The 14,105-nt window shown below is 39.8% G+C and overlaps 1 protein-coding gene across 2 annotated transcripts in view; it reads right to left on the bottom strand.

The window, feature by feature from the left end:
* The window catches only part of stard13b (StAR-related lipid transfer (START) domain containing 13b), a 71,740-nt gene that overhangs the window by 39,160 nt on the left and 18,475 nt on the right, over positions 1 to 14,105 (bottom strand). For both annotated transcript variants that reach the window (XM_042414367.1, XM_042414366.1), the window contains 3 exons: positions 12,155 to 12,298; positions 10,840 to 10,986; positions 5,655 to 5,688 (listed from right to left, as the gene is read on the bottom strand). In XM_042414367.1, coding sequence (XP_042270301.1) covers positions 5,655 to 5,688; positions 10,840 to 10,986; positions 12,155 to 12,298 — 325 coding nt within the window. The remainder of the gene's footprint in view (positions 1 to 5,654; positions 5,689 to 10,839; positions 10,987 to 12,154; positions 12,299 to 14,105) is intronic.

Below are 14,105 nucleotides of genomic sequence, written 5' to 3'. Positions count from 1 at the left end.
TCAAGGGATACATTGGTGTGTCAAAGTTGACATTTTTCCCCTGTTATTTTGTTAAATGAACGATGGCTTTTCTATATCTGTGGGATCAAGTAGCAGCTTTGTTCAAAAGTGAGGAAATATACCTTTAAATTTCCAAAAAGGGACAATTCTAATTTGCATATTTATAAAGTCTCTAATTTCACTTTTAACAACAAGAATATATCACGTCAAATGTTTGGATTCACTGTGAACAGATGCCTACAGTCACAGTTGCAGAAACAGTTGTTCAGAATGATGATTACAATGTATGCTATGTGACCAAAAAAATCATATTAAGGGGAATCTTAATGTTGCAGTTGTCCATAATATTTTAGACAACAGCGTGCTTCAAACTTTAGAGCAACAGTTTGAGGAAGACCCTTTCCCTTTTCAACATGAATTAAAAATATTTAATATTTAATATATTTAAAATGATTAATATTTAAATGGTTTTCAGAGTTTGGTCTGGAAGAACCTGACTAGTCTGGACAGATCCCTGACCTCAACCTGATCCAACCCATTTGGGATGACCTAGAATGCTAAATCACCCATCACCAGTGCTTATCACCCCACACCAGTGGCAGATCTCACTAATGCTCTCGTAGCAGCAACATCTTTGCAGAGTGACGGCTGATACAGCAGGACATCAGTGCCCATGGTTTTGGAGTTATTAAACAGGTTAAACAACCACATATGGGTGTCCAAATACTTTTGAACATATTTGTACTTGTTTGGCTTTTGTATGTACTTCCATATGTCTGAGTGGTACAACTAAACTAATACATTTCCAGCAACTGAGATACACTCACCATTCAGTGTATCATCACATAACACACCGCAGAGACATAAAAAGCATGCACGACTTTATGTAATTCTGGGAGGAAAAATGCTACAATTCTTCTAAAATAATCTATTCCTTTAAGGACCCTTGGCCTCCCCTTGGGAGCTATGTGACACTTAGCTAAGTTTGGACCTTTACTGTCACAACAAAAAAAGATTTCCTAATAAAAACAGCAGTGAGGTCAGAATCCAGCGAATAACAACAGAGTTAATGAACCCGCTCACAGCTTAAAACATCCAACACTACATCTGATTTCAATATTCCCCCTGTCAGCCCCTTTCTCTTGTTGAGCATGTTCTGATTACGACTACGAGGGTGACAGGCTATTTCATATTTCCTCGTTTGTTGCCATGAACCTCTTGTGATGTGTATATTATGGTCCCTAACAGGCCTCAAGAGAGACACACAGTGCCTGGCGAGAGAGAGAGACTGCAGCTGTCTGAGGTCAGAGTCAGCCTCCACCAGCAGGCAGTGACCCTGGGTGAAAATGGAGGACTGGGCTCTGAGAACAGCTGAGGAACATGCAGGAGTCAAAAACAGATAAGACAACCCCGCTGTTATGCATTAGTAGCCATGGACATTATATAATACCCATTGGTGCTTCATCTATAACTGGAGGGGTGATTCATATAGCAGTGTATACTCACTGAGGCCCACAGAGGAGCCATTTCACATCGAGATGGAGGCTCACATCGGCCAATCTCACACTGTGGGAGTCACAAGTAAAAGGCTGGTGAAGTGTTTGCAACTCTACTGTGCAATTAATCCAAATCATCAGGTGCTTTTCTTTGTGCTACTTCAAACTGTCCTGCACAGTCACCATTCTTCATATTAGTCTTTAGTGTAACACTTAAAAAAAAAAAAAAAAAATCTGTGCTTGCTTCACACATATAACATTTTTACATTAGCTAATCAAAACCATGATGTCATGCAGGTATTTCCTCAGGGAAGTGAGGCGTTTTGAGTTACAGGAAGCAGCAACAGAAGAACAACCAGGTAGTTTGCATGAACAAGGACTCACCATGGATCGCAGACAAAGAAAAGAGCAACACCTACAGAAGTACTAACTTCATCAACAGAGAATTCAGGAAAAAGTATGTCACAGTCACTGTTGACACCATCCAACTGGCCTCTGACCTCTGTACCGTACGTGTAGTGCCAAAACATAACAGCTATTACAGCGCATCACTGAGAATGTTGCCAAAACAAAAAAATTGAATCTCTCTGATTACATTTCTTATTTCATTAGAAACATTTGCTACACAAAGCTACTTGATTTACATTCCTCTTGCTTTGGAGCCCACATGCTCACTGTTAACTTAATCTAACATCCACAGTTTATAGCACATGCCAAAGACACTTCTCACAGTGCCAGAAAGGTCTGCGACTTGATTAGATGACCCTGAAATCAGAATCAATAAATCCTTTAAGGCTGCATTTGGGAATCCATTAGCAGGTGACATTTAACACTGACACTGAAGGAAAAATAGCTTAATTAAAACACTCAAACCCCCCATTTCCCCCCTTTTTTTTGCAGCATTTCCCTGAGAGTCAGTCACACCAACGTGTGAGGGACAGGAGGCTTTACGTTACTTTCCTTACAAATTGAAAGAAAGTCTCCAAGGGATTCACAGAGTTTCCCCTTTGTTTTTCTTGTAATCAGTGGCAGGAGATTTCCACATTGAAAGTAGATTAGCATATTTATTCAGAGAGAGGATCTGTGTAAATGTGCACAGTCTGTCTGAAACCTCAGAGGCAGAGTGGGAAGCTTGGGCCTGACAGTTCTGGGCCAGAGAGTGCTGTTTAAGCCTCACTTGTGTCATTTTCCCCTCAGACTGACGTTTGGGAGGTGATGTTTATCATAACAAAGCACATGACCATTTATTTGTGCAAGTTACAAGTCAGTGAGTTCTGCATAACTGCTTCTCCTTGGACCCTGTCTCTCCCTCTGTTTTTCTACCCTCTCTATAGCAATCTTTATTTTTCTACTTAACAAAAACACATTTGCAAAACATATATTACCTGTGGACAAAATCACAAATATATCCATATGTCTGCTCACTACTACGTAAATATTTTAGTCCAGACAGATAAAAGCAGCTTTATCCTCATTATCTGTACTGTATCTCTGACAGGGTCTTGGCTGGATGTGCCTATAGCTTTCAGCATCGCAGCATCACTGTGGATTCATTATTTCGATGATTAATGCCAGTTAAAGCAGCAGAGTTTTGAAGATGAACATGGCTGCCTCCTCTCACCAGAGGAAGCCATTAATTTCCACATTGCAATTAAAGAGACTGTAGGGAATACATTTCCATACAAATTACACTGTGTGAGAGGGAATAAGGCACTTCTGGCTCATCATCTACTCAAGACTTGAAAAATGCTCTATAAACGTTGAGTAATGCCTTCAGAAAATAAACATTTGAGAGGGAGGATTAACCTTTTTTTTCCCCCTCCATAGACCAAATCTTCCCTGAGCGTATCCATATGCGGTTTTTAGGATGGAGTTCTGGGTTTTGTTTTTTGCCTGAGGAAAAACAAAACAACAAGTCAAGAGGGCTAAAAGGTCTAGCGTTTTTTTCCATAAATGCCTTACATGATCTTAAATAAATAAAAACAAGTAGGAAGGGTTATGAAATCCCCTAAACTATTTTTGAAATCTCTGCTTCCTATCTCATTCCTAACCGGTGCAGTGCTTAACAGAGTTGTAAAAGCAGAAAGCAGAGATGAGCGAAATGTTATAAAGCCCCACTAGCAGACCCTGTGGAATTGGTGACTGATCAACTTTTACCATGCCCTCACTGGTGGGATTCAGTTTTTACAGCAAACATCTTCTAAATGTTACATAGCTTCATCACAACTTCTTGATAAAGAGACTAAGACTAAGCAAAGCGATGCTCACTTTAACAGACACAGATAATTTTAAATAAATTTCACTCTATACAACCTTTAATAACTTGATTTTGTTAACCAGAATGTTTAATTTATGGGCAACTATTGATTACAGTGGTGTGTGCGTACTTGTAAACATGCCGTATGTGGAGACCATGTGCATATGAGAGCAATAAAAAGACACTGCACATTTATAGCACAGAATACCAATGGTCTCACTGCTGCGTCGCTATTTTGGATCTGGACCCAAAGAATGTGCTTTCCTCTCCTGGACAATGTCATTTTAATGAGGTGGACGGTGTTGTTATGGTCGATACTGAGAACCATCTGGCTGCCTCGTATCCGTGTCATAAAAGAGGTCTCCTCAGCCCAGCTGTAAAGTACAAACAGGGAATATCGCACCTAATGTGCCTGACTCTGCCAGCTTTGTCCCTTTTATAGCATTATCATTCTTGGGGCTATTTTATCATTAGATCCCAATTCAAACCATATGTTGATTTCATTTACTTGATGATTAAATAACGTTACAGTGACACTGACTCTGGTCTGGCTTATGTCAGCCAAGACAACCACCTAAAAGGGAAGGCATGTGGTTAAATACACAGCTTGCTATTTAAAAAATCATATGGTGGAAAAATATAATGACAAATGCATTTGAAGAGAGTCTCATAGCTGTGTTGACAAACTTGTTGATGTTACGCACGGTGGTCTCACACTCGTGTTTCCAAGAATTACAGTTTGGAACGACCGGCGATCGGTCACAGCGCATATCTCATGCACACCACTAGACCACACATTAGTTAACTGCTGCATAAAAGTGACATGGAATTTTTCCAGACCATAATGTCCACTTGTGCGGTACCATCATGCACAACAGAGGTCATGTGAGAGTGCAACCTGAGCCTAAAATGGCATCTACCCAAATCCCACAGCTGCCCCCCAAGGGCCACATCACACCAGGCCAAATATTTCCCCTCAGCAAAACAGAAACAATGATCTGGCACGCTGCCTAATTTTAACTGCATCCCGCCAAGTGACCAATATATAAAAGGCCTTTAAAATAAGAGACTTGGACATTCTCGAGACACCGGCTGGGAGGGAGCTTGCCGACACCTGTGGCCGTCAGTCCTACTAACATTGTCTGAGGCCTGAGCAATGCCACCATGCAAGCCAAGACAGTGCAGGATCAACTTGCAGGGAGATTTTCATGATGTGTCAGACAGGAGCGCAGCATTGCTTCAGTATACAGTACCGTCATAACTGCAGACCAAGACTGAACAGATGCCCTTAAGATCAAGCTTTGAAATTGATCCAGACATAAAGTTCTGTCAGAAACACAAAGGCCCCAGGATGTCTAAAAGACAATTTACCATGACAGCAGTGTCTAAATTCAATATTTGAGCATAAAAGTTTCTTTTCATTTTGCATTTCTAATTGTCATTTCACTGCCCAGTGAACAGAACTGATGTCAGACAAACAGAGATCTGATGCCAGTTAAACCTTTATTTCTTGTCTTAGTTAAAAAAGGCAGAAAATGGAAAAGAACATCTGTGAAATTAGTGCAAAGTCTGCATTGATTGGCTGTTTCTTTTCCATCCCAGTGAATGTAAATGTCATTACCATTACATTCAATATCATATAATCATGTAAGCAAAGTGTGTAGTTTCTGCTATAATGCTCTAACTGGTTAACCTTTGTAGAGTCACTAGGAGCTATCCCAGCATGCACTGAGCTGAAGGAAAGAAAAGGGACAGTGGCACTGTGGGCATTTTAGACTCTCCGCTCCACCTGGATTACATGTGTGTAAGTGAGCAGAAACTTATGAAAAGATAAAGGGTTGTGACCAATAACATAAGCACACAGCAACAAAAAGCTTGGGAAAAAACAAATAATTTCTTACCTGAACCTGCTGCATCAGTCATCTTATTCAACGTCTACAAGACAAAAGAAAGAGCAAAACATCAGTAAATGAAGCACAGTAGCTACAGTATATCCCTTTATTTAATTTTGAGAGGACACTACTGAAACCATAGAAGAGAAGAATGTGAGCAAAGACTATAAAACTGAGACTTTGGCTTGAATGTAGCTCTACTCTGAAAGACTAAAAGAAACATTTCTGGCTGTGAAAACCATTAAGAGACACACACCCAGTTCCATGAATTCAGGATTGGAGGATGTCTCCCTGCATTCTTCAATAATGTAATCACTGCCATGATTACAGAGTCAATAAAGAGTCTCTGCAGCAGTAATGGTGGCATGATTTACCACTTGTAAACTAAGAGGCTGCTGGGCAGACTGTCCTCATGCTATCCCCAATTATCTGTTGTCACTGCAGTGACGATATCTCAGGAAATTAACCAAATAAAAACCACCAAGAGCTTTAAAGGAAACTTTGTTGAACCACATACTGTCTCCCTGGAGTACTAACCAGTTAATTGTTAGTATTGGGAAAGTGGCGTATATTTAATTGGTGTTATGAGGAAATGCAGAGAAGTGATGAAACAGAATATCTGTGACCGCAAGATGAAACAACAAAACTGGATTCTTACTTAAAAAAAACAGGTGGAAACAGTGGTCATTTTTATTTTCATGGTTAATTTTGTAAGCAGTAAAATGACTACAAAGGCCAAAGGACTGGAAGTCTCTCCCTGATTTGGACCAGTAGGGAACACTTCCCTTCTCTCGCCCAACTTTCTCCTCCTTTTCCCCTCTGTGCCCCACTGCTCTGATTTATACCCTTGTTTGCTTGCCCTGTTTTCACATTTCTCCCTGGCAGAGACAAAACTCTGCATAAACTCCTAGCCTGCTTGTTTCCGATACTGTTGAAACTCTGTCGTGACAGTCAGTTGGCAATCAGCCCATGTGGTGCTGATTCAAATTTCTATCAACATTACTGCAAAGGTTTTCTTGTTAAGTTGGACTCAACACAATAAGTTGGTCGTGTATTGCATGTTTCATGAGCGCCATGGCCCTGCAGTGTTGTCATGGCAGCAGAAATGCTCAGTGTAAAGAAAGACTTGGCTGGATGAGCCAACCTATATGGCTGCCACTTCGCTCTGACAACAAAGAGACCTGATTGGCTGGACTAAACAGGACAGGTGGTTTTGTTATAAACTGTCTTTCTTTATTACATGCTCTTTGACACTTTTAGGCCACGTAGCAAATGAGGTCGGAGGACAGCAGGTGCTTTGCAGTCCACTTTTAATTTTTTAAGTGAAGAATACGATTTAAAGCAGCAAAAAGCCAACTCTCTGACTCTTATTCAACAGAAAAACAGGGGAAAATACAAAAACAGGTCATAAAAGTAATGCTCATACCTGCACGCAAGTATTTTTACCTCTGTTTAAACATGGAAGAGGTGTGCGGGGCCTCTGAAAACTATGAGGTGCAGCCACTGATGTATCCCTCATTATTGACTGTGAGATTTGGCACAGTCTGGAAGAATTTCATCACACATCTAAACACTTCTGTAACAGAGTTCAAAGGCAAGGCTTGATGTACAGAAACAAGGGTCGTTATCTCTGTGCGCTCAAAATCACACACTACATGTGTCTTTGAAGGAAAGGGAGATAGGGCTGTCTTCTGTTAATGCAATGGACCTGATAAATCTCCAAAGACAAGCTTTAGACCCAGTTTCAGAAATAAACTCGTGAAAATTAGCACTCCAAAAACCAGATGCTGGGCCCCAGTGGAGATGTGCCGATTTGACAAGGCTTCAAAGACTTGAAAACATCATTCTCTCTCTCTTACTCGACAGCCAAGAGAAAGTATTCCATCCTGGCATATCTCAAGCCATGACCCACTTTAAACACGCATTGACCTAGTTCAGTCCAATCTCAGTCAGATGGTGGACACATGTCAAAGGTTGCGGGTCAGGAAAAGCGACATCGTCTACACAGGAGAGGCACGGAGTCCCTTTCAGGGCTGCTCCTTGCTTACACCAATAAGGATGTTTATAAGGAGTGACAGGTCTGTGTGGGTGAATGATAGCTGCTGTTCCAGCACAAATGACACCCTGAATGAGAGTCAACAGGGCACTTACAGGACCGGTCAGTCTGAATGACAGAGCAGCACATCCTCTGTTTTGCCAGTGTGTGTCAACACCAATTAAAAGTAGGAATCCTCAACCCAAATACATCTCTAGTCACCAATAATAGAACATAATAGAACAGTAAACAGATGCCCTCAAGCAGACTTTATGCTCAACAGCAAAGTCAGCAGTCAGGGCTACAAGTAACCAATTATTTCATTATCAATGAATCTGTCTTATTTTTTTGATTAAATGACTAATCGTTTAGTCCATAAAATGTAAGAAAATAGTGAGAAATGATGGTTATGATTTGCCAGAGCCCAAGATGATGTCCTCACATTGCTTGTTGTGCTCAAACAACAGTCTAAACCTCAAAGATATTTGATTTACAGTAATATAAAACACAGAAAAGCAGCACATTTGATAGGCTGGAACCAGCAAAGGTTTGCTTGATTAATGACAATTAAAAAGATATATTTATATTTTTTTTGTCTTCCTCAGCTTATCAAAATTAAAACTATTGGCTTGTTTTGAAACATTATTGATGTAAACAAACCTTTATTAGTATCAGAAAACATGAATAACTTGGATTTAGTTCTTGTCTCGTGTAAATCTCTATTAAAAGATGTGTTTGTCAATTTGGGGAGTGATTGCCATTTTCAGAAAAACTAGCTTTGCAGATGAATAGTTTAAAATTTAGACATTCCTCGTTCTTTTCTATCAGTGTCTCTACATTTTAGGACAATGGTTGTTACGCAGTCTATTGACAAAGGGAACATACCATATTCTTATAGTCTTTGTGTAAGTAATGATATGAAAAATAAACATAAAAATAGAAATAATATTTATATCCAATGAGATAAAATCTTACTCAACATCCAACACATTCCAGCTAAGATTAGCTCTACATGCATGATGTGCTGCAGATTGAGGGAGATATGAGGTGCATTCCAGTTTTTAGAGATCATACAAAGACAGGGGGAAGTCAAAGGTTGTCGTGCAGGTGCCAAAAACTTTTACCAAATACTTCCATAAAACATCTCTCACTCAAGCTGTAACTGGCTCACACGTTCGGTTGGTTTATTCTTAGACTCTGAGACTGTGATTCAATCTGTATTGCATTCTTGCTCCCTGCTGTCAGAAGTTTCATACGGACTCCAGAGCTCTTGTGTAAGAGGGGACAGAAGAGGAAAAATCTCTCTGCATGTGCAATACTGCTGACATGTCGTCTCATCTGTTTTTGGAAACTTTGCAGGGTCACAAACAAACATAAACTCGAGCTTTTGTTAAGCTCATAAGATCCCAGTGTCATAGTGAGACACACTGGAAGCAATTTTCAGCCTCCAGAGCTCCCAGTGTTCCGTGCAGAAAATTATCAATTTCTTTCCCGCAGAGATTACTACTAAATGAAAATCGTATTTCAACTCTCACATGAAAAACAACATTAATAGTGTGATTTCTGTGAAATTAATTATTTTATATTTGAAAAATATTCATCCTAGAGTCACAGAACCTATTAAACCTAGATTGCCACAGGGTGATATGTGATCTGGGGCCTACTTAAAATAATTACGTTCAAGGTTATGTTGCAGCCAAAATACTCTTCTCTTCAGCATTCGTGTACATTCCCAGCTGTCTTTGAGCCAAGTTTTAACCCATGCCGCTGTCATTTTCGAGAGGTAGTTATGGGTTTGTTAAAAGAGACAGGTGGCATCTACTCTGAGAACGTAACATCATTTTACTGGAAGTACCCGGTGCCCACAGACAAAATAATCTTTCTTTGACTCTTCAATCTAATTACTCTCAACTCTGTCTCTCTGTGATCTTTCCGAGAGCCTGCAGTGTGATTCCAATATCCTGCAGTACAAATTAAACTCTTTATTGTTTTTTTTGCCTCAGCTAAACAAAACAAAACCTTCAAATACCATGAATCTAATATCATTCGGTAAGATGCTGCCAAAAGATTTCACTTCACGAAACTGGAAGGTGTATGAGAACCAGATTGGATGCTTGCGGTTTTTTTTCTTGTAGGCTGGTTGTTTGCCATCACGTTGCAGCAGAGCCATCAAGACAACACAAAGCACGGGCTGAAAGGCATTGAATTTAAACCCGCCCTGCATTCTCCGAATCCCTCAGTTGTCTGTTTCTTTTAGGTCAGTTGAATAGTGACATTTATATACTTTGTCCAGCAGAAGTGAGTCCGGCTTGTTTAAGAATGCTTAAGCTGACCTTATTTCCAATGCAAACCTCAAATATTTACAGATGTGGAGGGAAAAGCTGCTGTACAAGAGGGAATCTGGACATTTCTGTTGACAAGTGATGGATTTATCTTAAAAAAGGAAAAGGAATGCACTTTTGTAAAGTTTTCATTTGTAATATGTTGAAGTCAACTATGTGATTGTTCTGCAGAATAGGATTTTATTCATAAAGCTAACTGATAAGAAATCTTAAGAAGCTATTCAATGCAGTCATTCTGTTTTTTATGCTCTGTTTGTTACTGAACTGTTGCCTAGATTCACTCTCAGAATTATTGTTCACTCACCTTTAAAAGTCTATGAGAAAACCATGTGTATAAACTGAGAGATTTAATGATGATGTACCTAACCATACGGCTAAAACAAGACTGCTCAGCAATGTTCAACAACAAAGACTAAAAGGTCCAATTAAATTCACTTGATTAGTTTCAGATTGAAATAATACAGTGATGAAAACATCAAATAGATAATTTAGGATGAGCACAGCGAAAAAAATTCCCAGTTACAGACAGACATGAAGTTTGAATTAGCAGGGAGAAATACTTTATGCAGTGCAGGAAGCAAACAGGTCATGGCAGTCACCCAAAAATGCTAAACCCAGATTTGAGCTGAAAAAAGAAAACATGTGCATCCAGTCTTGGGGTTAGACGTGAAGGAATTTAGCAGCTCAAGCTTTAAGGAGGAAAGCTGGATCACTGTAAGTTTGCATGTATTGCACTACACACTATCTCATTATATGATCAAATCAGAGAGACAGTTAGGATGCCTGCAGGAAGCTGTGATTTCACAGAGAAACTTACCGTCTTCTTGGTTCTTGCTCTTGTTCCCATGGAGGCACCGCGAGGAGCAGAAGACCTGTCTTGGCTCGAGCATGCCGCTCTGTCTGGTCTTTGGAGAGCTTGGTCGTTCAGGGTTTGGTTCAATGTGGACTTTGAAACAGCACCCCGCTGCAACAACATCACAACAACAATCAAGACTGGATCTGGAGTCCGACCAGACTAGGACAGGATGGTCTCAACGGTGGCCAGGGGAAAAGAAAACAAGAGACTGAGGTCAACGGCTGGGGAAGTGAAATCTTCACTCTCAATTCAGCTTGACAGAGGCACACAAAGGAGCCTGTATGTGTGGATCTTCTTTTGAGAGGACAGAGATTATGACCTTGTCAAATATCCCAGTAAAGATGTCTTGTGTTGCCCAGTCGGCTGTCATTAGTTAAAGCGAGTAATAGTGAATGCCTGGGATGGTTATGCAGATGTCTGGGAGGCATGTAAGCCTCTCTCGACAATTCCTAATGGACCAAATCATACAAACTCTCTTCCAAAACAACAGCTCCTCTGTCCAGTACATACATATGGACCCCAAAAGAGCACTTTTGTTCCCAAATGCTAACTCTAGTGGGATATTTCATGAAACATGCCACCATGAGAAGAGCCCTTTTTAGAAACAGAGTTATATGGTCCCAGTTACAACCTCCAAAGCACAATAGCTGTCTGTTCTTGCTGCACCATTCTGACCCGGCTAAAGCACTGTAGACTCCAGTATCACATCTGAGAGCTATGGACCTCCATCATAAAAGAGACTCAAGTAAGAGAGACAGTTAAAGACAGCCTTACAAAGCCCACAGTGTGACAGACAGACTATATCCTCATATCTCACTGGTCACAGACACAGTTACACTTACGACTCACAAGAGATCAACGTATTGTATTTCCCTTCAGACACAAGAGTACAGAGTTTACTGGTAACCACGACTTGAGTTGGCAGACCTTAAATCTAAGTGCAGGACTTTTTAAAACTTGACGAGAGCATAAAATTCTGTTGAACACCTGTTGCTTACAGGTCTGAATAATCCACTGGGATTTTCTCTCCACAGAGCAAAGTAAATTGATTTAGGGAAGGTTGAAAGCATGACCAAGTATGCAGCATGCGCTTCACAGGAATGTGTACAGTACCAACTGTGACTGTGCACATGTTACGTATTGAAAGTTTAAGTGCTGCCATTCACACGCTGGTAAATAATGTAGTGTTATTATATTAGAACAATGGACCAAACCCCTGTGGAACTGTTAATAAGTAAGATTAGTATATTATCATGTTCAGTGAACATATTCTCACCTGTTTCTTGCGGGTGGTGCTGGGTGTGTCAGACGGGGAGGAGCTTGCACTCAGAGCCTCCTCTATGTCCAGATTAAGTTGGTCCAGCTTCCTCATCAGCTGGTTTATTGACTCCGACCAGGGAGACCTGACCTGCGGAGACTCCTGTGGGCGATATAGAGGTACTGGGGTAAGAAGAAAAAACTACCCCTGCTATCAAAGTTGAGTCACATTGAGTGAAATTCTGCATTTTTAGAGTCTCAGAGTCTTGTTTTAACCTAATTTTCAGGGGAGCAAAAGTTTTGCATTGAAGCAAAATTATTATTATTATTTTAAATTTTATTTTATTATTATTATTTTTCAAATATAATACATCAAAAATAAAATTTGTCTTGTTTAATCTCATTTTTTTAAACATGAATTGCAGTACTCAACACAATTTTTGTTTTATTTGAACCACATTTTCAGCTTTTACCTAAAATGGTGACATTTTCATATAATTGGTGGGTCTTATTTTATCCAGGTTTTCATATTTGTATTTTAAATTTTAATATTCTGATATTTTCAGATTTTTTCACAAAATTTTAGCATTTTTACATCATGCAAACTTACAAGCAGCAGCAACAGTAAAAGAAAATTTACTTGTTCTTAAACTTTCTTATTCAACTACATACATAGATAAAGCACACACACACACACTTTCTAGGTAGTCTACATACCTACACACACTAGACAAAAAGTTTCACAAATGTCCTCTAACCACACACTCACAGTACCACACACAGGAGTTTTCAGGCGTAATTTGAGGTTAATGTCAAGTTGAGCCGCTTACACTTCATCAAATCTGCTTTGCATCTTAATTACATGCTTGAGCTGAACTTCATCATAATCAAAAATGAATTTTTTAAATCTGACTTTCAAACCTGCAGTAAGAGTAATTGAAATCACAAGTAAAATTTGGCTCATTAGTTAGTGAAGTAATTGCCTGTCATCCCTGCCGGGCTTATTTAACACATGAGAGCTTTCAGGAAAGCTAGTCAATGTACTCAATTTACTACACAGTGATAAACTCAAACAAGAGTTGCCAGCAAATCCAAAAAAAGTGTCTTGTAAATTGCAGATGCTACATCAGTGGACAACACTGCTGCCACACATGGAAATGTGATCTGTTCAGCCGCTTCCCGGGGTGAAAGAGCAAAGGAGAAGGGCTCCAGACATGTGTGCCATACGGAGCATGATGGAATTCCCTGCACTGGCTTTCACTGTTCCCCAGACACTCAGTGTATATAAATAGACCATCCTCACACAGACATGAGCTGTGTCTGAGGATCTGGAGGTCTAGCCTCATAAATCAGCAGGATACACCTCAGTCACCAGAGCATAAATTAACATTTTTGTTTTGCAACCTGAGCAGGAGTCGGGCTGACAGAGAGAGAGAAGATGTCAGTATATGTATGTGTGTACGTGTTTCTGACATGAGACATGAAGAGGATCACATGCGACATACTCTTCGACAACACCACTGCAGAAACCATTGAGGATTGGATTTTCTGGAGTATGTGACAGCATACTGTGTTTGACACAGTAGTAACATCATGGATGACCTGGAAGGAACACGGTTGCTGCAGGAAGTTTAAGATTGTATGTTAGGAAGGTCAGCAGAGATATTTGGCCATTTTTTGGATCAAGAAAGACCCAGTTCACCAGTTCATCCAACAAATAAAAGAACAAAGTTCTCAAGGTTATCAAAAAAAAAAAAAAAACTAAACCTGGATCTTCACACAAACTGCAGTTTGCATCAGAGACGTAATATTTATATTATATATATTTCTGATGCTCTTCCTGAACCCTAACTAATCACAGCCACCCCATATTGTATATAATGTAAATATCTAAAACAGGTTAAGACTGTCATCTCAAGACAACTCCTAAACTTCTGTTACTGCGTGTAATAAACCCAACTCTAAGCTTC

This window comes from Thunnus maccoyii, chromosome 6 (assembly GCF_910596095.1).
Source record: "Thunnus maccoyii chromosome 6, fThuMac1.1, whole genome shotgun sequence".
In the NCBI taxonomy this organism is placed as follows: Eukaryota; Metazoa; Chordata; class Actinopteri; order Scombriformes; family Scombridae; genus Thunnus; species Thunnus maccoyii.
The sequence above is the reverse complement of the archived record's forward strand: the minus strand, read 5'-3'. Positions and strand labels throughout refer to the sequence as shown.